The sequence below is a fragment of the Rhinoderma darwinii genome, chromosome 2 (assembly GCF_050947455.1).
Source record: "Rhinoderma darwinii isolate aRhiDar2 chromosome 2, aRhiDar2.hap1, whole genome shotgun sequence".
Lineage (NCBI taxonomy): Eukaryota > Metazoa > Chordata > Amphibia > Anura > Rhinodermatidae > Rhinoderma > Rhinoderma darwinii.
The window spans coordinates 376,300,331-376,325,967 of record NC_134688.1 but is presented as its reverse complement, the minus strand read 5'-3'; the positions used below and the strand labels follow the sequence as shown (position 1 = coordinate 376,325,967).

General features: G+C 41.7%; 1 protein-coding gene across 5 annotated transcripts in view; it reads left to right on the top strand.

Annotated features, from left to right (window-relative positions):
• Positions 1-25,637, top strand: part of NME7 (NME/NM23 family member 7) — a 129,010-nt gene that overhangs the window by 16,854 nt on the left and 86,519 nt on the right. For 3 of the 5 annotated variants that reach the window (XM_075853900.1, XM_075853903.1, XM_075853901.1), the window contains exon 2: positions 22,285-22,392. In XM_075853900.1, the coding sequence (XP_075710015.1) occupies positions 22,285-22,392 (108 nt within the window). Of the gene's footprint in view, positions 1-6,509; positions 6,559-6,693; positions 6,715-22,284; positions 22,393-25,637 lie in introns of those variants that run through there. The other 2 variants (XM_075853904.1, XM_075853902.1) reach the window with 2 other exon arrangements.

Below are 25,637 nucleotides of genomic sequence, written 5' to 3'. Positions count from 1 at the left end.
TAGTCCTGTATCATTTATGCCCATGGAAATTGGCGCTGAAGTAGGTACCACAGTGAATTATCTGTATATACTAGCAAAGACAATTGTTATGTGATCTCCAGGGAAGGGCTGCATCTTGTCATTTCATTTATGGGGCTCATGTAAAAAGCGAATAAGAACACAGAACTTCTTCCTTCTCCCTGGAGCCTCTGACTTTTTCGTTGATTCCTTGGTTCCATGATTTGTTATGCAGTCGCTAGACATGGCGGAACCTCAGAATAAGCCTCAGGGGAAACGTGCCTTCTCTCAAGTAAAAATAAAACCCACAATCTAAACAGTCCTTTAGAGTGATGCACCTAAAGCTCGAGAAGAAAAAAATGGTGCCGCAAAAGTAAAGGTCTGTAGCTAAAGTAACATCAGAGGTAAATGGCCAGTGACTGAAAATAAATGCAAAACCGGCTCAGTTGGCTACCCTGACATGTTCCACCGCTACTGTGGTGTCCGTTATTCCCATTACTAATATTTTGTAGTCCACCATATGAACTGGCACACTAGTGAGACTTTTGCAAGTGAGGCATGGGCGGGGGGGGGGGGGGTATCCGCATGAAATGCCATAAATTCAGGGGTGTAGCTATAGGGAATTCATAGGTAGCAGTCGCACACAGGCCCTAGAGCCTGAGGTGGACGAAATGGCTCTTCTACCACGAAGGCAGAAAGCATTATTATAAATCTCACATGGTAGGGCACCAAATTTTCTTTGCTTTCAATGGGAAAAGCTGGCGCTGATAGCCGCTTTGAATTAGCAAATGGAACCCCTGTTCTATTGATAGGTGGGGGACTCAAAGATAGGACACCCTCCTATAAGACCTTAAAGGGGGTTTCCCACCAGGGACGTTTATGACATATCCATAGGATATGTCATAAATGTCAGATGCTGGTCACGCACCTATCTCTAAAACGGGGCCCCCTAAACCCCGTTCTACCACCTTCTGCTCTCGCTGCCACCCGGTCACTTCCTAACTTTATGATCCGGAGTTACGAAAACAGCGTTGCTCACTGAGCTACGCTGTTTCTGTAAGTCCCATAGTAGTGAATGCCAGTTACGGAAGCAGCATAACATCCAATTCCATAGCTGCTATTCAGTTCAATTGGACTTACGGAAACAGCGTAGGTCAACGATTTACGCTGTTTCCTTCTTTATGGTCTGAATTCACCTGCTTCGGCCGCAACACGGAGCGGCAGAACGGGGTTTAGGGGGACCTGTCCTAGAGATAGGTGCAGGTCCCAGAGGTGGGACCCACATCTATCTGACATTTCTGACATATCCTGTGGATATGACATAAAGGGGTTTTCCCACCTGGGACATTTAAGGCTTATCCTAACCATGTGAAATAAATGCTAAAGCATGAAATACATCTTTAATAAATCCTTTAGATCTTTGCATTTCACAGAGGCGGACAGCAGAAGACTCCTGAACATAACCAGTATGTGGGCCAATCACTAATGGACAAAAAGATGTTCATAGCTGGTGTGTAAGAAAGCTCCAGTATATAACATGCTACGGGCTAACCTATTGGTTGTAAAATGGGATAAAATTTTATCCCACTTGCATAAATCTAAAGAACAAAGGGCACCCATTGACGAGATATCGTGTGTACTGTTAGTCCTGATAGTTCCAGGAGATATAGTAAATGATTTATGAGACTCTTTAACTTCACACTTCTCCTTCACACTTTTATATTATTCTAGGAATTCTTCACCTTCTCTTTTTAACAGGGTGCATACCTGTCGCACGCAGATACAGCGAGGTGGATCTGGGGGTTCGGGGACCCTTGTTCTCTCTATCAGTGGAGGTCCCAGCGGTGGGGGCCCCCAGTGATCAGACAATTATCACCTATCCTGTGGGTAGGTGATAATTGTTGATTCTGGGACAACCCCTTTAACTCCAAACATTTCTTACATAGTCCCTCCATTTTCACAGACTTAAAAGTAATTGGGCAAACTAACATAATAAATATAACGATTATTTTTTAAACTTAGATGTGAATCCTATGCATTCAATGACTTCCTGATATCTAGAACCCATGGTCATCACCAAATGCTGAGTTTCCTCCCTTGAGATGCTTTGCCAGGCCTTTACTGCAGCCGTCTTCAGTTGCTTCTTGTTTGTGGGTCTTTCTGCCTTCAGTTTTGTCTTTAGTAAGTGACACCATGCTCACTCGGGTTGAGGTCAGGTGACTGACTCGGCCATTGAAGAATACAATATTTAATTTTTTTGCCTTAAAAAGCTCTTGAGTTGCTTTCACAGGATCTTTTGAGTCGTTACCCATCTGTACTGTGAAACACTGTTCTATCAGTTTTGCATCATTTGACTAATTCTGAGCAGAAAGCATTACTCTATAGAATTCATCCTGCTACTTCTATCCGCAGTCACATCATCAATAAACACCAGTGACTCCGTTCCATTGGCAGCCATACATGCCCATGCTATCACACTGCGTCCACCGTGTTTTACAGATGTGCTATGCTTTGAATCGTAAGCCCATCTTTCCTTCTCCATACTGTTCTCTTCCCATCATTCTGGTTCAACTTAATCTTTGTTTCTGTCAACAGCATCTTGTTCCGGAACTGGGTGGCATTTAAGGCTTCGTTCGCATCTGCATCAGGACTCCGTACATGGGTACCGTCTGAGCTTTTCGTCAAGGGGAACTCCTGAACGGAAACCGTAGATGACGGATCCGGTGCAAATGGTTTCCGTTTGTCACCGTTGTGTAAGGGTTCCATCGTTTTGACGGAATGAATAGGGCAGTCGACTACGGTATTCCGTCAAAACGACGGAACCCTTACACAACGGTGACAGAGACCATTTGCGCCAGATCCATCGCCATTGAAATCAACGGTGATGCAAACAGAAACTTATGGTTTCAGTTTGGATTCCATTCATGGGTTGCCCTGACGGAAAGATCCAACGGAACCTTTGAACGGAGTCCCGACGCAGATGTGAACGAAGCCTAAAGGGGGTTTTACACAGGACGATTATCTGGCATACGATCGTCAATATAACGCTCATTGCTGATAATTGCCCTGTGTAAACAGGGGAACGATCAGCAGATGACTGAGCAAACGCTCGATCAACTGCTGGTCGTATAGTTTTAAAAAACTAAAATATTGTTGTCGGCAGCACATCTCCCTGTGTAAATAGGGAGACGCGCTGCCGACATGATAATAATGGATGGGGACGAGCGATCGGAGGAACCACTGCTTGTCCCCATCCATAGCTCCCTGTGACAGGAGCAAACGAGCGCCGATCATCGATGTCTCGTTGATCGGCGTTCGCTGCACCGGCCGGTGTAAAAGGGCCTTAAGAGGTTTTCTAGGAAAGTCTAATATGACCCATTTGCTCTTGAGTGCTACCAGTGGTGTGGATCTTTATATAAATCCCTTGTATTTACATTAATGGAGTATTGATTGTGGACTTTGACAATGATACACCTACGTCCTCGAGTGTTCTTGTCTAGATCTTGTGAAGGGGTTTTTCTTCATCAAAGTAAGAATTCTGTGATCATTCATTTTAGTTGTCTTCCGTGGTGCTCGCCAGTGCAATCCTTTTTAAGAATGTACTAAATTGTTGATTTGGCCACTCCTACATTTTTCTCTTTCTGATGGGATGGTTTTGCTTTTTCAGCCCAATGATGGCCACTTTAACTTGCATTGACACCTCTTTGGATCGCGTATTAGGTGTTCCTGTGAACAGCCACCAAATTTGTATCTGGTGGTTTCTTTGGTGTAATATAAATATCTGATATTGGCTCAATATGGTGGTGTCTACCAAATACACTAAATAATCTTTCTAAGTCACGGGAATGAAGTGCTGTGCTTACAGTAAAATGTTAGCTTAAAGGGTAACTAAATGTTTAACAAACTTCTGACATGTCATAGTGACATGTCAGAAGTTTTGAATGGTGGGGGTCCGAGCACTGAGACCCCACCAATCGCTAAAACAAAGCAGCTGAAGTACTCATGTGAGCGCTCAACTGCTTTGTGTCTGTTCGGCTTTTTCCGGAAATGACTATATCAGAGTACGGACTCCATAGAAAGTCTGAGCCCGTACACGATACATTTATTACTGGAAAAAGCCGAACAGACCCGAAGCGGCTGCGCGTTTACACGAGTGCTTCATCTGCTTCGTTTTAGCGATTAAAAACGTCTGACGTGTCAGATGTTTGTTAAACGTTTAGTTACATTTTAATAAATGTTACCTATAAGAAATGTCGAATGAGGGTGTCTTCTTTCTATGAATCGACCTTGGCCGTATTTCTACATGTAATATGCCTGAAGAAGGGGCCTCTGTGCTCTGAAAGCTTGCATATAGAACTTTTATGCTTAGCCAATAATGGTATCATACCTACTATACATTTTGTCTTTTTTGACACAAAAGTATTTAACATTGCGTACATGTACTAACAAAGGATACTCAAAACTTATAGAAACCTTAATACCTGTACAAATTAAATCAAAGTAATGGACCTTACAGCTTCTTTTCTGACCTTAAGGGCAGAATTAAAGTTTCTGTATCCAACCTTGTAGTCTTGCACTACTAGGTTTGAAATGCCTGAGAAGGTGCAAAGTCCTAAGTACTGCCTTCATCTAGTTACGCAACTATTGTCAGATTTTATGTTTCACTAGAACTGGTAAAAGAATGGCACCTGTCCAAATTTTATTGCTTCGGATAAATCATCCTTAAAGGCTATGGAAACCTTTTCAGATATTGTTTTTATTGCATTGTGTAATTTATTTTAAAAAAAAAAACGTTTACAATTGGTTTTAATAAAACATTTTGCACCATTTGTGTTCTGCAGCTTGTATGTCTTGCAATAAAATACAAGCTGCTGAATGCCGTTCCTTGCTCAGTCTGACAGACCAGCATGCTTTCTGTCTCGGCTCCCACCGATCACTAGAAAGAGGGTCCCGAGCCCCTCGTTCCTCCTCACTGTACCCCCCACAGTGAGACGGAGCTTGCGTAGAATGGCGTTCGGGCCTGCGCTCTTTCGCTCCATTCAATGTCAGCGGGGCTGACTGAAACTACTGAGCACTGCACTCTGCTGTCTCTGTCAGTCCCATAGGCTTTGTTCCACCGCAGCTTCATTCAAAGTTCTCCGCTCTGTGCTCAAAATTCTGTGCTGATTAATTTCTTTGTAGCGGTCAGAGATTTGTTTTTCTAATGCAGAGCTCCAAGTCCCCTCTGTAGATTCAAAGCATAACATTCTCTCTGCCTGCAGACACCACTAGAGGGCACTTGTGAGCTTCTACTGTTATACATTGAAAAATAATCTGCACAGAATTTTGTCATTGCAAGATCCGCAATCAACTTTCTGTATTTTAAGGTCACTTTAGATTGGTGACTTCATTCATAACAGATCTCACATAAAGGTGAAGACTGGAAAAGCATAAACATATTTGCCTCCAGAACTTCTGTCCCTGGCTTCCAGGACCTAGCTGAAGATGGTAACCCAGGCCAAATTCTGGGTCACAGATCCCTTGTCCAGTATCTACCAGTTTATTGTAAAGCACAGGGGGACTTTACAATCTCCACCAGAGCTTTTCTTTAAAGAGAATCTGTCAACAGTTTTGAGCCCTCAAAACTGCTGACAGTGCTATATAGAGGAGAGGGAGGGCAGTGTAGCGATACCTGTTGTGTCAGTCATGCAAGTAATTCCCCCAGCGCCACGATCGCCAAAATTGGTGGGTTTGGCCAATGTTGGCCTGCGGTACAGATTTTTTAATGGTTGTGTATCTGTTGCAGATTTTACCTATTGAGTTTAATGGGGAAGGAAAAATCCTCAACAAGTGCCATATGTTGCTTTTTTTGCTGCTGAATAGCTGCATTAAAAAATTGGTATAAAAAATATTTTAAGTATTAAAAATTGGTAAGCAATTTATGTCAAAATACAGATTTCTTAGAAACAAGGGTATGCTCACACGGTTAGAAAAAAAACGTCTGAAAATACGGAGCTGTTTTCAAGGAAAAATAGCTCCAGATTTTCAGCTGTTTTTTTTTAGCAACTCGCGTTTTTCGCAGTGTTTTTTGCTGCCGTTTTTGGAGCTGTTTCTCTAAAGAGTCCATGAAAAACGGATCAAGAAGTGACATGCACTTCTTTTTCGCAGGGTTTTTTTTACGCGCCCTTTTTCCCATTGAAATCAATGAGCAGATTTTTGGAAGCGTTATGCTTTCGTTTTTCAGCCTGAAAAACGTCCGAAAATAAGCATAGTGTGAACATACCCTAAGAGTGTAACAGGCGTTTCATGGGGTGGTGTCATCTGTACTGATTAAAGATACAGATCTGGATATCTGTCTTCACTCATGAAGAAGGGTGCTCTGAACTGCAAAATGTCAGACCGGAAAGTCTAATTACTAATAACTACTATAAACCTCTTCTTGCAGACCCATTACTTTTTTTTACTTTGAGACAATTGTATTGAATGTTTACAACAGGTTAAAGAATTAAGAAAACTATTGCTTTTTCATACAGGTCACAAAGTTTACAACGTTGATTAACTACATAACAATATAAAAGTACAGTAAGTTGTGCTAATAATAGCACAAAGACCAAATAACAACAATGGTGCAGAAATGTAGAGCATTGATAATGTCACAAAGGCAAAACTAGAAAAGAACAGGAAAGAAAAAAAATGAAGAGCGAGAAAGAAGAGAATAAAAGATGGCGGGGGATGAAGGTGGTGTGGGTGTAAGGGAAGGATATCAATTAAGGTTACAGAGTTATCCTTATGCAAAGCCTGTAACAGACAGATGTGATTGAGCATGGGATATTCACGGGCCCCAGATCTTTGAGTCTCAGAGAGGATACCAGTGATCTATTATGTTTTTATCGTGGTATGCGGTTTGGGCATTCGGTTCTGGTTTGACTATCTAAGAACTGTTAGGCCCCATGCATATGGCCGTGCCCATAATCACGGCCTGTGATTGCGGGGACGGCCGCGGACTGCCACCCGCATTTGCGGGTCGTGCTCCCATATAAAGTATGGGAGCACAGTCCGTGAAAAGCAAAAGAACAGACATGTCTTATCTTTTCCGGTACACTTCTACGGTCCGGACACCTTCCCGTGAATATACGGGAAGGTATCCGTGGTCAATAGAAGTGAATGTGTCCGTAATTGCGGACCACAATTTACGGACGATTATTACGGTAGTGTGCATGGGGCCTTATACATGTGTGCTAATATCCATTTTAAAATGCAACATGCATCATTTGTGTGCTCATATAGACTATTTTATAATGTATATACCTATATATGTCATTAAGACTACATCACTGATGCAGGAAAACTGATATTGAAACATTTGTGGTTCGCATAGCATTTAGCTGTTACTATTGACACTGATGTAATGATCATGGATAAAAAATAAAAAATTTTGGGTCTACGACACATTATGATTTATTATAGCTACATCCTAAATCTGATTTAGTTTTTCCAGTACTATATTTATTGTTTTTATAGTGATTTTACACATGTAAGTACACTCATTTACTTGGCTACAAACTGGCAAATACTGACAAGTATGTGGTGAACATCCAGAACTAGTCAGATCTCGTGAGATCATAAACATTAACGACGAACAGTACCATACTATTTAGAGGCTCTTATCGTTGTTGGTGAAGCATAACCTGAACTTTCAAATAAAGTGGTTTTCCCATAATCCTTATTTATCACCTATCCACCGGGTAGGCTCCGATCGCTGGGACTCCCACCCATTACGATAAAGGCCTTACCTTACCGTTCCTAGGAGCCCCATAGGAATGGAGCAGCAGTGTGCATGCTCAGCCACCGCTCCATTCATTTCTATGGGCTGCCATGATGGAAATGAATGGAGCGGTGGTCAAGCATGCGCACTATTGCTCCATTCTTATTGAACGGCAAGGTAATCCCGTTCTCGCGATTGGTTGGGTGTCCCAGCGTTCGGATCCCATTGTGTACATTATGAGGACCCTGCAGAATAATCTCCACTTTCTAGATATGGTGGAAGGGGGTTAGTTGGAGATTGTGCTTGTCTGCAGCCAAACCTGAATTTTCAGGCTTTGGGTGGTACGAGGCTTTGAGGATTATTTTTTTTTTTTTTTACTTTCTTAGTTTATAAAAGTTAGCAGAGTTCACGGACCTGTGTAAAACTTTATGAAAAAGACCAAGGACGATGTCATTGTTGCTACGCTAGTACACAGCTCTATAATATGTATTCTTTTTTTATTCTGGTTTGTTTTACTGGTGACTGTTTTATGCTTTCAGTACATTTCCATAACTTCTGTTACTTTATTGGTGCTGGCTGTTTAGAAGTTTTAGTTCTGACTGGACTGGCAATGTTCTTAGTGCCCTCTATCTGACCGGGGCAGGCAATCCCCTCTCAAAGGACTAATGGATCTCGGGATTCAGTTATTCCCAACATTAAGTCTCTAAGCTTTCTTGAACCTCACGCCAACTTTCTTTAGTAATATACGGGTTAGCGCTAGATGGTTAACACTTTAGATTACCTTGATCTATTCACTTTCCTGACTTTCTATGAAGCTCCAGCAGTGATTTCACTAGCTATGCTCTGAAGGTGCCGCCATTCACTTGTGTGAACATGCTGCAATGTGACCTGCTACCAGTAAAACTATATTTTACGGTATAAATACATAGCATTTTAGAAAGGTCCAAGCGTAGACACCGTAAAAGTCTGTCATTTCACATTTAGCCTCCTAAATGGAATAATAAGATTCAATTTGCATGTTTCTTTAACACAGATCTACTTATTTTCTTCATAATCCCATTCATGTGACATGGTAATCCCGCGTAATTACTAATAATGCATTGCAGCGCCTGAGAACACGTTTTGAACTTCTCGAAAGAATCTGCTTTGCATTTATTTTCTTTTTCTATGGTATTAAATTGTTTTCCAGAAGGCTCATGTGCCCAATTCTTGTTCTCATACCGCCCCTGCTACAAGAATTGTGATAAAAACTGATAACTAATGAATTAGATGTGATTGCTTTTAGAGATATGGAGTGAAATTATTCCAATTAGTCATCATTTCTATATAATAATACCTGTCAAATATGATTATCAGCCAGTGTCCACATTACAAAGCCCGCAAGTTTGCCTCCACAACCGTGTAGTTCAGTCTTCCCCTAGCAGTTATAGCCGGAGTCCCCCATAATGGTGTCAACCACAGCAGAGAGCCAGTCACGGTGTCCTTATAAAATAAACTGATGTAAGGCTATAGTCTGGGTCAATTCTTTTAAACTATGTTTTTATTAAAAGAAAAGATTGTTGTTTTTTTTGTATACAATAAACATACCAACAGTGAAAGTGCAATTTAAAATATATGCATTAAAAAGTTCAACAATATGAACAGTCAACACTGTAAGGCCTAGTTCACACTGAGTTTTATGCAGGCAAAAAAAATCTGCCTCGGAATTCCTTTGAGGCAGATTTTCAACTGCCTGAACGTATTTTTGAGTTTTTTCACGGCGGTTATTTTACTTGCGGCCATTGAAGGTAATGCAAGGACCGTGGGAAAAAAACACAGCGAAAAACGCTAAAAAAAAGTACATGCCGCTTTTTTTTTCTCCGTGGGCGGCCGAAAGCAGCCCGGGAAAAAAAAGGCCTCTGCCTCCCATTGAAATAAATCGGGGGCGTTTTAGGCTGTTATTTGACACAGATTCGGATGCGGTTTCTCTGTGTGAACTGACCCTTAGACGGTAGGTTAGGTAAAAAATACATTGTAGGGGGTGGAGGGAGGGAACGAACGTGCCCACACGCTGAAGAAGTATGACGATAAACTAAACACAGGTATTCATAAATAGCACTAACCGGAAAATAGTTTCACAGAGTCCAGAGTTTTTTATGCATTTTTTTTCGGTGCGGTTTTTACGATTTGATGCGTTTTTCGGCGTGTTTTCAAGCTGCGGATTTTAGTGCGATTTTTTTTTTTTTTTTCAGGATCATTTATGATTATTTTTCTCTAGATGTCGTTTTTTTTTATTCTTCTTTGTGAACCTAAACCATCGGTCACATACAACTGTACATTCATTCGGATTTACTATTGAGAACTTTGCTATAAACCAGCTCATCAACAAAAACGGAGAAAATCAGACAGGGCATTGTAAGTTGGTGTTGACGTGGCTCATTATGCCCATAGGTGTTTTTGTTTGGCAATTCTTCATGCCATCTTCTTGCTTTAATGGTAATATTGTTAAGATTTTGTTTCACGTCATTTACAGACTTGCTCAATCTTGTTTAGCAACTAATCGCTGCCAGAATAATGTTTGTGTTTCATTTTATGCAAGACTAAAGTGAGAGGGTTAGGCATTACTCAGACGAATGTAGAATACGTCCATATGACGGCACACGGACGCCTGTATTTCAATGGGGCAGTTCACACCGCCGTTGTTTCAACGGACCATGTGAAGGGTCGTTGAAAAATAGAACATGTCTTATTTTGTTCAGGTTTCACGGATCCCTCCATAGACTGAAGCCTATGGGGATCCATGAAACCGGGGGCAACACGGACGTGGAAAACTGACGCTTTTCACGTCCGAGTTTCCCCACCTCGCTCTGAATAAGCCCTTATTCAAATTTTGGCAAGGAGATGGCACAAAGTAGGTAAAGAAGGAAGTTTATCTAGATTTTACTAAACTCGTGCACTTTCTTTCAGTGTAGTATATAAAAATATAAAAATTGGCAGTGGCTTATACAGCAGTCTAAGCAGTTGCTTCAAATGGTCTTATTTTCCCTGGCGGTCACAGGGAATTCGGACGAAACAACGCACCAAATTTTGTGGTGCAGGTTTTTGGCCAAAATGTCCGCTGCGGAAAACTGCACGTTTAAAAAAACCAAAAACAACAAAACACATACACATGACAGTATTTTTTCCCACCCGTAAATACTGGCGTAAATACGGGTCCGGTGTCACACGTATTCAACCCGTTTTGCACCAGTATTTACAGACCCGTGCCCGTAAATATGGGTCCGGTGTCACCCGTATTCCACCCGTATTTACGGGCACGTTTTTGGCTGCAAAATAGCACTGCACTAATCGGCAGCCCCTTCTCTCTATCTGTGAAGGATAGAGAGAAGGGACAGCCCTTTCTGTAATAAAAGTTAAAGAAATTCATACTTACCCGGCCGTTGTCTTGGTGACGCGTCCCTCTCTTCACAGCCAGCCCGACATCCCTGGATGACGCGGCAGTCCATGTGACCGCTGCAGCCTGTGATTGACCTGTGATTGGCTGCAGCGGTCACATGGGCAGAAACGTCATCCAGGGATGTCGGGCCAGATGTCGAGAGGGACGCGTCACCAAGGCAACGGCCGGGAGACCGGACTGGAGGAAGCAGGAAGTTCTCGGTAAGTATGAACGTCTTTTATTTTATTTTTTTACAGGTTGCTCTATATTCTGATCGGAATTCACTGTCCAGGGTGCTGAAAGAGTTACTGCCGATTAGTAGTCATCCGTCATTACGGGAGCTCCATAGACTTCTATGGGCTGTCCGTGCCGTTATTACGGCCTGAAATAGGACATGTTCTATCTTTTTCAACGGCACGGGCACCTTCCCGTAAGAAAACGGGAAGGTACCCGTGGCCAATAGAAGTCTATGAGCCCGTTATTACGGGTCGTAATTACGACCCGTAATAACGGGAGTTTTTACGGTCGTGTGCATGAGGCCTAACCCTCAGACGTCGTGAAGCCTGGCCTCCTCGGATGACTTTTTATCCCACGTGAGGCTGCAGCTTGTGATTGGCTGCTGCGGTCATATGGGATGAAACGTTGTGCCAGGAGGCCGGCCTGGACAAAGAAGCACAGAATTCTGGGTAAGTATGAGTTTAAAAAAAAAAAAATTTGAGTTGTCAATTTTGTGGCAGAATTGCAGGTTTTCTGCCGTTAAAAAAAGCAACATCTGCTATTTGTTGTGAATTTTACCTCCCCATTGAATTCAATGGGGAAAACCAGCAGCACAATAGTAGCGATTACACATATACAAATGACATGCTGTGGATTAAAGAAATGCACCCGCAGGTCAATTTCTGAGCGTTTTTTCCGCTAATCATTTACGCAGTGTGTGGATGAGATTTGTTCAAATCTCAGCCACTCTGTTGCTACTGTATTATCCTGCCGATTTTCCGCAAAAAAATCAGTTGCGGAAAATCTGCAGTATTTACGCTACATGTAAACTTACCCTAAGTTACCCTGCAGACGTTGCATACATTTTTTTAATCCAAACCAGAATTGGATCCAGGAGAGCAGACCTATAAGGTTTTACTTTATATATTTCTACTGTTTAGCTTCTGTTCCTGGTTTTGACATAAAAACATACACGAAATCTCTGCAGCAAATCTGCACTGTGGGAACGAGGCCTAACCGTTTTAAAAGGGATATGACTAAGAGGAGTCATAACATTTTTCATTTCCACCAAATAAATTATGCAGTGTGCACTATTTTGATAAATTTGGCACGATTTTTGACAATCCTTAAAAGAGTATTTCCATTTTAAAGAGGCTCTGTCACCAGATTTTGCAACCCCTATCTGCTATTGCAGCAGATAGGCGCTGCAATGTAGATTACAGTAACGTTTTTATTTTTAAAAAACGAGCATTTTTGGCCAAGTTATGACCATTTTTGTAATTATGCAAATGAGGCTTGCAAAAGTCCAAGAGGGTGTGTCACAAGCTGGGCGTTCTGAAGAGAAGAGGATGTTACTTCTCATCAGAGCGCCCAGCTAGTGAAAGTATTAAAAACGCCCCGATGTACGCACCTAATACACGCCCACTTGGACTTTTACTTTTAAACACACCCACTTGGACTTTTGCAAGCCTCATTTGCATAACTACAAAAATGGTCATAACTTGGCCAAAAATGCTCGTTTTTTTTAAATAAAAACGTTACTGTAATCTACATTGCAGCGCCGATCACCTGCAATAGCAGATAGGGGTTGCAAAATCTGGTGACAGAGCCTCTTTAAGCCTTTATGACATATCCGCTGGATATGCTATAAATGCCTGATAGGTGATGTTCCCACCTCTGGGACCTTCACTTGAATGGGTGTCCGGTTACCCCAATTGCCAATTCCCGAACTAAAAATGCGACATTGAGTTTCATGGAGAGGTGGCCGCATGGGGTCTATGGGATTTACAGAAAGAGCTGAGTGTTGCTTGCAATGGAGAGAGCCGCGTGCAAGTACCTATCAAGGTATTTTTTTTTTTTATCAGTTTGCCTCCGTTCTGCTATTTTTTGCGGAAACAATAGCATAATGTGCTGTTCCGTCAGAGGTCTAAAGCCAAACAGAAGGCCAACGCTGATGTGAATAGGCCCATACTATAGTCAGAATTCCAAAGACCTTTTGTTTCTGTTTGATCATTTTGGGAGTTGTAACCTGTTTATAAATTATGCATAATTTGGGCTTCATAGCACTTTCACTGTATTTGCAGATGACACAACTATCTGTAGTATTTTATAGATATTGTGCAGCGTCTTTTATACCTACAAGGTGACTTCGACAAACTGGCTAAATGGGCAGCAAAATAGCAGATGAGGATGTTGACAAGTGTAAAGGCCCGTTTACATGGGCCAATTTTCGTGCAAACGATCGTTCATAGAACGCTCGTTGACGATAATTGCCCTGTTTAAACAGGGCAGCGATCAGCACATGACCGAGCAAACGCTCGATCATCTGCTGATCGTATTGTTTTAAAAAACTAAAATATCACCGTTGTTGGCAGCACATCTCCCTGTGTAAACAAAGAGATGCGCTGCCGACATTATAATAATATATGGGGTAGAGCGATCAGAGTAACGAGCGGTCGTCCCCATACTAGCTCCTTGTGACTGGAGCAAAAGAGCACCGATCAACAAGATGTCTTGTTGATCGGTGCACCGGTCAAAATTGGCCGGTGCAAGAGGACCTCAAAGTTGTGGATTTTGGAGGAAAAATAATATAAGCTATTTATACCCTAAATGAATCACTATTAGGGAAGTCTGCAATGGATAAGAATTTGGGTATAATTGTTGATAGTAAACTGAATTAGAGCATGCAATGCCAGTCTGCTGCAACAAAAGCTATCAAGATTATATATTGTATTAGGAAAAGCATGGCTTTTAGAGAAGAATGTAATATTTTACCCCTTTATAAAGAGAAGGTGTTTTGCAGTGGTTTATTCCCCTCTCCCATTGAATTGACAGATTACACTCAGTAAATATTCTCAGCACTGTTTTGTTTTCCCATTTGTCATATCTGAGAAAAAATGGATTCTAATGTATTTAAATACAGGCAAATAATTGTGACTACTGACTGGATAAGACTCTGTGCAGCCGATTTCTAAATCTGACCATACTAGATTTCAGATGGCCATTTTCTGAGGGACTTGTCATTCATGAGTGGTCTGTGAAGGTCATCGTTCTGGATGAGCCATGTGTTTAAAATGATACATTGCCGATATTTGGGAGATCTTGGCTTTAATGTGGGACCTGAGCTGCAATCATAATGGAGCATGCACCGTATTTCCCAACACTTCATATACTACTAAACAACATCAGGTTGTACCTGGTATGCCTCACTGCCGTATTCCTGAACAGGAAATTGGCATACAATTTGAATATATCAGTTTCTCTTGGTGTCATTTGGCAGCAAGGTCCCCTTTTACGATACAAATAATGACTGAGCTTTGTGTCCTTGATAAGTATAGTGTTCGATATAAATGCTGCTCTTTCTAATGCAATTACTGGGATAATTCTCCCCTGACCTCTAAATCAGATTGGTCATAAAAGTAAGGGTCCTATTACACATTCTGATATGGGCCGTGTAAAAGAGTGCCGATCAGCGAGATAGCTCGTTGATCGGCGCTCATTTGCTCCTTTCGCAAGGAGCAATGCTTGGTTATGTATGGGGACGAACAATCGTTACTGCGATCGCTCGTCCCCATACATTTCCATCATGTCGACAGCACATCTCCCTGCCGACAACGATAATACTTATTGCTGCATAAATGACACAATCCGCTGATGAACGAGGGTTTACTCCTTCATCTGCTGATCATTGCCCTGTTTACACAGGGCAATGATCGGGCACATGTGTTTTTATATGAACGCTCGTTTGCCCGATAATTGGCAAGGTGTAAAAGGGCCTTAAGTTAGGTGGGAATCCAACCTTTGTGACCCCTCACTGGTGCTGAGAATAATGGGCCATAAATCCTCATTCTACGGTGGAGGGTAGGACGAGCAAATGTGCTCATCCGGCTGTTTTCATTGCTTTGTTCCATTCATCTTTTTGGAGAAATGTGACGCATTCTTGTCCTGCTCCACTCCCGGTATTAGGGATTTGAGGCCTCTTGTTCTCTGTGAACATCGGGGTAACAGGGCTTTGCCCCCACGTATGCTACTTGTATGACCTGTGAGATTGACGGGTCAGAAAACTAAAAAAAGATATGTCGTGAGCCAACTTCTTTAAAGAATCTAACAATCCGCTTTTCTATTGATTTTGGAACATTTACTACATTATACCTGGGTTACATTAACGCGAACAAGACAGATTTACTCTCGTAAAAAACATGCAAAAAAACTACGTGTGCTTTGCGATCAGTGTGCTTTGCGTGTGGCATGAGTTTTTTATCAATGTAATTGATGCGTAAAACATGGACAGCACACGGATGTGCATCCGTGTGCTGTCCGTGGTTTTCACGCACCTATTGACTTCAATGGGCGGCTAGGTGCGTGAAAACGCACCAATATAGGACATGCAGTGAGTTTCACGCAACGGACGCTCGCTGCGTGAAAACTCACGCATATTTGAATAGCCCCATTGAAATCAATGAAGCCGTGTGCTGTGCATTGTTTCAACGAACCGCACACGGATGAGATTCACGCTCGTCCTAAGTGTGCAAACCAAGGATCTAACTCAACCTTCAATTCCTATATCTTCATCTTTGTCCTAAGAATTCTGAATGTTAATATTTAACAACACTTTCTTTAACAACGATATCTTAGACCGTTTTAAATATGGGTCATGTAAAACATTGGATTCTACTGCTTTTACCTTTTACAACTGTGTACTTTTATTTCTCATTAAGATAGTTGCAGCTATCCATTATATACTCCGCATGAAAGGTAATACATTTCCAAGTTCATTATGTTCTGCACCCTGTAATATGCACTTTGGAACATTCATGCAAGCTACTTATTTCTGACACTCCCTGGTATCAACCGGTTGAAGGTTGCTAGCTGATTAGCTGTGAAGAATGCATTTATAAGATAGATTTCCATGGTTATACCATTAAACCTCTGCATTCCCTCTTGATACTATTTTCATTCACTGCATTGCTTGTTTGAAAAGTGTTTCTAATATGAATTATGCCTTAAAGGCAGTCCTGTTCGAAGCCGTAAGGCTCCCCTTTACATCCCCTTTACATGCGTTTGATGTATACGCGGGGAAAAAGCTTCCGATGTATACGTTAAATGTAGACTGTGACGTATGCCCTAATAGTGTCATCCGTCACCATAGAATATAGTGGTATCCATTAAACGGATACGTCATGACGTAGCTGTTAATCTGATACCATTTTAGTCTAGTCTATGGGTGACGGATGCCACTAATAGGCATCCGTTTTACGTATCCGTCACCAATTGACCATAATGGTATCCATTTGACGTTTATGTCATGAACCGCTATCAAAAAGCCCTTGACGTATGCCTGAGATGCATGGCATACGACGCCAATAAGCTCCCATGTTAACAAAACTTGTACCGTACAATCGACAGAAGAAAAAAAAAATGATGGCTCTCAGAATGTGGCGACATAAATGTTTCTTATTTGTAAAAGTGGTAAAACACAAAAAAACTATATCAATTTGGTATTGCCCTAATTGCATCAAGCCGTAGAATAAATTTTACATGTCGTTTTACCGCACTATGAACGCCATAAAAGCAAAAACCTAAAGAACAATGGCGGAATCACTGTTTTTTGCCCATTTCACCCCACAAAGCATTTTTTACAGTTTCCCAGTACGTTATATGGTGAATTAAATGGTGCCATGAAAAATGACAACTCGTCCCGCAAAAAACAAGCCCTCATTGACGGAAAAATAAAAAAATTACGGCTTTTGGAAGGCAGGGGGGAAAATAACGAAGATAAAAAAACTGAAAATTGGCCTGGTCACTAAGGGGGTTAATGGGTAAACTAAGCTTCTAACTAAGAAGGAGGCCGACCTAGGCTAAGACCCACTTAAGTTTGATATTTAGTTAATGTTTGTGGAGAAGTTTACGTTCTTTTTTCTATTTTGCAACCTACCTAGTTCTGCGTTGATGCATGGATGTCCAGTATGTGTAAGTTCTATGTATGGACACTAAGTACCGAATTTAAGGGCTAATATAGGATTTCCATAAGAACCAGAAAGGTAAAACTTGATGCTTCTCACACCAGACATAAGAGTTTGTTAGAGAGAACTTGAGACTTTTAAGTATGATTAAGGCCTCATGCACACGACCGTGCTCGTAATTACGACTCGTAATTACGAGCACGGCCGGCCACGGGCAGCAGGCCGTTTTTCAGAGCCGTGCTCCCATTATAAAGTATAGTAGCACGGCCCGTAAAATAAAAAAATAGAACATGTTCTATCTTTTTAACGGCACGGGCACCTTCCCGTGAGAAAACGGGAAGGTACCCGTGGCCAACAGAAGTCTATGGGCCCGTTATTTTCGGGTCGTAATTACGACCCGTAATAACGGGTGTTTTTACGGTCGTGTGCATGAGGCCTAACTAGGTATTTATTATTTGTAGAGGGTGTTCTTGCTACTGTACCGCCATTATGGATACATTAATCTGCTGCTCAGGTCATTTAGAATAGGTTAAGGGGAAGGTTCATGAAAACAATCTAAACTTTCTTTGTTGCCCAAAGCAACCAATCACAGCGCAGTTTTCATTATTCAAGAGCACTATAAAAAAAAATAAAAGCTGTGCTGTGATTGGTTGCTATGGGCAACAAAGACCGTTTTGCTGTAAGACCGTTTTCATGAATCTCCCCTTTTAGTCCAAAATGTTGGGATATCTTGAACTGCACTGCAAGGCAGTCTGCATTGTACCCACCTGTACCCCATGACTCTAGACAAAGCAAAGCGATGGCATACAGCTCGGCATTCCATTTTTAGAACCGCGACAGAATCATTTGTATTTGCACCAGTTTTCATATAAGAAATGTTTCATCTAGAATATCTATACAACACTATGGCAGACATTTAACATAAGGCATGAATCTAGACCTATAATGTGGACGTAGCGGGACCTGCTAAATGGCGCTGCCAAAAGTGCCAGTGGAAAGGCAAAGTGTGGTATGCAAAGCGAGATCAGAGAAGAATCCTTGTAGGAAGAGAAAGTGCCCTATTTGCTTAATTGCACCTGGGAGTTTTGTGTTTTCTGACCCCTGTTCAACACTATGTGGGTTTGTGAAATTGCACCCACTACAATAGCTCTCATTCTAGTGCCCAGAGGTTGTAGTTTCTCCGCTTGTAAAAAAGTGTGAGCGGTCAGTAGTACATCAGTCGTATCACCAGCAAAGACCGAAACGTTACTTATTTTGTATTCCTTTTATGTCCGATCTCTTTTAAACTACATATGTCTACTTGTTGCATAGGAAATCCTCACAGGCATTGATCTAGGCCAGTTACGAAGACCCATGTCTTCTTCGTTTACATGCTTAGAAAACACAATGAGAAATGTGAGCACAGCCGCTGAGTCGGTTAGTTCCAGAACGATGTAACGTGTGAGGTGTTCTCCGTTCTGAGCATTTCTTTTCCATTACCCAACTCTGCTATTTACACCCATCTGCCGCAGAGGTGCCCTGACTTTATATAATACTGACAGGACTGCTGACTCCTTCCTATTAAATAACATTTTAACCGACGCTGAACTTTATTCTAATCTGTCACCTCCCTGTCATTGGAGAGACTTCCAGCAATCATTTGCAGATAGGCCACAAGCAAGGATTATATGGCCGATGTACAATGCAATGCCTACCTTAATTTGGGTTCATTGAACTTGACGTTGCTTATGAAAGTGACGGGTCATCTTTGGCGAACCTACAATAATACACTAATATAATAAGGATTCATGGGAGTAACTATAGCCATTGCAGTTGATATGGAGAATGTAAGCTGAGGTGGCCCTCTCAGGTGCGGGGTAAACCAATGTTGTGACTTCTTGCTATACAGTAACGCTACTGTCCATTCCTTGATTCTCACGTAAGTAGTTATACTGCCGTCTGTATTCCTGACTATGCTCCGGGACTTGCATAAACGCTAATTCGCGAAATATTCTTATTGTCAAAATGGCTTCAAGTAACGCTCCTAGTGACCTGGTATAAGAAGCGGGATTTTAAATTTACTATAGCTTCTCTTATCAGCCTGTCAATGGCTGCCTCTATTCTGGTAACATATGGAGAAATGTAAGTCCCTGCTGCCATGTGAGTTTATTATTAGATAAACCCTGCCTATAAAATAAATTCTAAAATAAAAACAGTAATATTTCGGTAGTCCGGCATATAGTACTTGACACCTCCATGATGCTACATTATCAAAGATGCTGGACCGCTGGAGGTCGCCCAGTACATTGTTATTATAACAGTGGAAATCGGCACTCAGACGTCAAGAACATGACTTGAAGAGGTTGAGGACCGCCCACTGTATATATGTGGCGCTCGTTTAGGCTTGCTGCCCAAGCAATTGGGTAGCTGAATGTCAGGTGCCCGCCAGTCCGAGGCTGCCAAGGACCCTAGAGAGAAAACCGTAGCGGTTTTCACCACTTCTGTCTACTTACTCACATACTCGCATGTCTACTGTACTCACATACACAGCACTCAATGAACGCTGTGTATAAAATAGAGGCAGCGGTAACGCCGCTATCTCTATTGGTCCTGGTGGTCATGTGTCTTTTCTGACCTTTGAGGGACAGGCCATAATAATAAGAGTAAAAAATAAATTAAATAAAAATTGCACATAAAATGCCCCTCCCAAAAAAAACTTTCCCCCACCAATTATTGTCATAATGATAGTCCTGACCCAATTACCCTAAAATAGACATGTAATGTATCAAAATTTACAATAGACAATGGCGGTTCCAAATAAAAAGTCTATTTAGGGTAACACTATATTATTACCAGATAAAATAGCCTAAAATGTAAATACGCATACATTTTATTTGCAATTTGTTTAAAAATATAGGCTTAAAAAGCTAAAATTATACGTATAAATACCTACATTGATCACGAAAATAAGCCCAACAAATAAAAATGTTGTAGCCACTTAACAAATGCATTCTAAAAATGGCTAAACGATGCCTGGTCCTGGACCAGTTAATAAATGCCGTCTTTAGGTCCTGTGCTGCAGATTTTCTCACTACAGTCCCTATGGATCAACAACAAAGCCTTGCAAAACGCTGTAGTCCTTCAGTGAGAAACATACTGGGGAGCTTGGGATGCCACCATCTTTTCCATGTGACTCGCTCTGATAGGCTCATTTCACTATGGGTCCCCGAGGCTTTGCAGTTGGTGCATCGGGTCACCACCTCATTCGACGATTTGCTGGAAATCAAAAATTGGGATTATTTTTTTTTACCAGGGTTCTCAAGAATCCTGGATCATTGAATTCTGGATTAATGTATTTATTAGGGAGTTGGTATTTATACACTTGACGTAGACCTACACTTATTTTTCCCTATTTCTGATGGTCTGAAGACCAGGTTACTAAGTGACTGCAGCTTTTTCTTATTGAAGCTTTCTGTGATTGAGTTAATGCCAGAGCAGAGAGGGTGACCCTGGATCTTGCCTCCAATGAATCTTAGTCCTTGAGGTGAAAGTCACTTTTTTTTTGTCCTGACACTTTCGTAAAGGTGAAATCAGAGCTTGTTCCCATATCATTGCCTTTATGATGATCCATCCATGACAGGCAGAAAGTAACACTTGTGACTCTTAGTTTCCTGCTCCAGGGTTACAGTGTCACGCTCATGGAGTTGCTGTCACATGCAATTGACCTCTTGTCTTTGTCTTTTATACTAAATCTATAACGTACAGGGCAAATATTTGGGAACGGCAAAACAAAGATCGAAACCAAGTTTATTTCCAGATATAACCATGGTGGTGCACTTCTATAGTATCACTAATGGTGTCTGGCGTGTATTTACAATGTAACATTGCCATTATGTAACCAAGATAATGCTGGTTTCCTCTGGGAATTTTTATACTTCCAGCTTGAAAACGTGTTGAATGTTGTTAAAAAAAATAAATGTAGCAAGGAACAAAGCATATATATATAATTGTATGTATAAAAAAATAAATGGGATATTTTTAGTTCATCTCTAAATACCATTTCACATTTAGGTAACTGTAACTTCTTCCAATACATTTTTGTACTTTTCTGGTAGTGAAGGTGGCCACACAAAAAAATAAAACACTCTCGAAGCTGGCCACAAAGGCGCTTGTTGAACACGGCAGTCTTACGACTCCTTTTTTGTATAGGACTGCCACAAAGTTGAATAAGGACTCTATTGTACCTTCGAATGTCTCCGATTTCGTATTGGAGGTTTTTTTGTACAGAATCGGCCCAAAAAAATAAATGGTGTCATGCTCCATCAGATTCCGTATGTATGAAGGTAGTCTTCCCTTGAAGCATCCTGTCATGGGTCTGCCGGGCCTCCAAAAATTTAATTTTTTTATGTAATCTCTGAACAAAAATGTAGTCTATTAAAAGAAATATTTACAGGAAACCTTCCCTTGACTCATTTAGGCAGAAAGGGTTATGGAAATAACTGATATACTTAAGGGCCTTTTACACCGGCCAACAATTGGCCGGTGCAGTGAACGCCGATCAACGAGACATCGGCGCTCGTTTGCTCCTGTCACACGGAGCTATGGATGGGGACAAGCGGTCGTTACTCCGATCACTCGTCCCCCTACATTATCATCATGTCGGCAGAGTATCTCCCTGTTCACACAGGGAGATGCGCTGCCGACGATAATATATAAATGATATGATCAGAAGATGATCCAGCTGCTGATCGTTGCCCTGTTTACACATAGCAATTATCGTCAACGAGCGTTATACGAACGCTCATCTGCATGATAATCGGCCAGTGTAAAACCCCCTTAACTGCATAAAAAATGTAACATATAAAGGTTGGGAAGACAGCACGATGATAAGTATCTTTAGATTATTGGTACGTGAAATAACTTCTGATCTGGGTAGAACTAACCAGTTTATATGCATATTGTGTTCTTAGAGTGAAGAGGATAGATACGTGTTCACCGCTGAATGGTATGATCCAAATGCTGCTCTGCAGAGGCGCTACCAGCTTCTATACTATCCCAAAGATGGATCTGTGGAAATGGTGAGTTTTATGAGTACAGAAGAACCTAACTGTGATGTTGAGGAAAGGAGAACTGCACTTTTATCAGTCTCATTTGTTTGGCTTTCGGAATAGGTGATCAAGGGGAACCACATGTATATGGCCCATACAGAGAATACAGTGGAAAGCTATTCACATTAAAGTCATCCCCAAAATACATGACAGCAAGCACTGCACCTGGAGATAAAAAGGTTTATTCTTCAAGTTTAAAAAGTTTCAACTGGGCGTGTTTTTACTTTTTACCAACTGGGCGTTGTATAGAGAAGTGTCTGACGCTAACCAATCAGTGACCAATCCGCGTCATACACTTCTCATTGTTCCAGCCCAGCGTGATTGTGCAGTGAAAGAAGCTGGGCTGGGACAATGAGAAGTGTATGAGGCTGATTGGTCACTGATTGGTTAGCGTCAGACACTTCTCTATACAACGCCCAGTTGGTAAAAAGTAAAAACACGCCCAGTTGGTCATTAAGAAACTAATTAGCATAAATCTAAAATTGCTTATAACTTGCTCAAAAATGATAGTTTTTCAAAATAAAAACCACTGTTATCTACATTACAGCGCCAATCAGATTATGTAGGAGATAGAGCATTTATAATCTGGTGACAGAGGCTCTTTAAGCAAGAGTCTGAAAATGGGGAATGGGCTACCCCAGGATCTGGTTTTAACAGGTTCAGTGAATGGCTTCAGTGCGTGACTGTTTAGTTGAGTGCTGGAAAGAACATGCTATAAATGATCATGTAAATTTATAAAAGTACCTAACCTTGATTCAATCCGACTACATATTTATTTTTTTCTGGTTTAATTTCATATCCATATCTCTGTTCGCTCAATCACATTATGTAACTATGGCATTGACGTTACTTGTAGATAACATTGATTAGGGTCCATGACCTGGAAGACCCAGTCATTCCCAAAATATAGATGCTTCGATACAAAGTGCCAAACCCCTTCTCAGAGATTTCCAAATTTCTAACATACAATGCAGTGCGTCTGATTTAAACTAACCATTCCTCTTTAAGGGGTTTACCATGATAAACATTGATGTCATATCACTTAGATGAGGAGGGGTGATCACTGTGACCTACACCAGTACCAAGAATAAAGAAACCATGACTCCTTTAACCTAAAACTCCTTTTAAACTGATTATATACATTGAGTAGCTGATTGCACCCTTGACTCCCCCATTAAGAGCCATATGTGCCATGCACCTTGTTCCAGCAGAAGGGCAAGATAAGCGGCTGCCAGACAAATGATCAGACACGTAGACATTAACCTGTTGTGTCCTTGTTTCCCTCAACAACATTTGACAGCAGATGGTCTGTCAATCACATAGACATTAGAAATCTAGCCTAAGGCCTCATTTAGACGAGCGTAATATACGCGCGTGCTTTTCACGCGTGTCGTACGCACCTATATTACTCTATGGGGCAGTGCAGACCATGCGTGAATTTTGCGCAGCGCGAGTGCGTTGCGTAAAACTCACGACATGTTCTATAATCGTGCGTTTTTCGCGCATCACGCACCCATTGAAGTCAATGGGTGCGTGAAAACCACGCAGGTCGCACGGAAGCACTTCCGTGCGAACTGCGTGATTCGCGCAAGAGCTGTCAAACTCTGAATGTAAACAGAAAAGCACCACGTGCTTTTCTGTTTACTAACATCCAAACGGAGTGTCTTAGAGATGAGCGAACCGTCCGAACCGAACTTCACCGGGTTCGGCCGAACTCGTTTTGACCGAACACGGCAAAAAATGTTCCGGTACGCGACGTCAGGAGACAGTCACTGTCCAGGGTGCTGAAAGAGTTAAACTGGTTCAGCACCCTGGACAGTGACTTCCGATGACAATATACATGAACGTGTAAAAAAAAAATAAGTTCTGGCTTACCGATAACTCCCGGCTTCTTCCTCCAGTCTGACCTCCCGGGATGATGATTCAGTCCAAGTGACAGCTGCAGCCAATCACATGGCAAGCACAGGCTGCAGCGGTCACATGGACTGCCGCGTCATCCAGGGAGGTGGGGCCGGATGTCAAGGCAACGGCCGGGAGACCGGACTGGAGGAAGCAGGAAGTTCTTGGTAAGTATGAACGGCTTTTTTTATTCACAGGTTGATGTATATTGTGATCGGAATTCACTGTCGAGGGTGCTGAAAGAGTTACTGCCGATCAGTTAACGCTTTCAGCACCCTGGACAGTGACTGACGTCGACTTGCCTCATCTCTATGATGGCGGCTGCGCGAAAATCACGCAGCTGCGCATCATACACTGATGACACACGGAGCTGTCAAGTGCTTTTTGCGCACGCAAAACGCTGCGTTTTTTTCGTGCGCAAAACGCACACGCTCGTGTAAATGAGGCCTAAAGCTACATTTACACGAGCGTGACAGATTTACTCATGTAAATAATGCACGTAAATCTGTTCCGTTTGCGTTATTGCATTAGTGTGCTTTGCGAGTGGCATGTGTTTTTCACGCACTCGCAAATCACTCCTTTTTTTTTTCAATGGAATTGATGTGCAAATCACGCACAGCACACAGATGTGCATTGTTTTCACGCACCCATTGACTTCAATGGGCGCGTAGGTGCATGAAAACGCACCAATATAGGACATGCAGCAACAGACTCTCGCTGCGTGAAAACTCACGCATGTGTGAATAGCGCTATTGAAATCAATGGGTCAGTGTGCTGTATGTGATTTCCACACACCGCACACGCACAAGTTTTACGCTCGTCTGAATGAGGCCTTAGTTGCAGCTTTTATATGTCTTTTCCTACATCTAAAGTAAATACATTTCACTCTTGTTTGTTGACCTCTAGATAGTTCCCTTCTTCAAAGTATTTCAGTTGAATCATGGGATGATGGCCCTTTAAAAGTGAATGTTTGTTCACCTATCACTGCTTTGTCTGAAAATTACCAATCACTTTATTTTTCTTTTGTTTCCCAGTTGTTGTTATTATTACACAATTTTTGTTTTATGCCTCAGTTACTTCGGTTTGCTATGTGGCAAACATTAGGTTGCATATATGAAATTTAACACAGAGTTTTTTGGAATAAATACATGCATGTGCGGCAATTTATAGTTTCTGGCCTCCAATTCGTCTGTGTTCTCCTCATGCCTGATAGTTTTCAGTTTGGGGATGTTGATTTTGACCAGCCAAAGTTAGTTCTGGCTAGCCATCCAATACAGGAGGATTTTTTAAGGAAATCTGTCACAAGAAAGACCCTT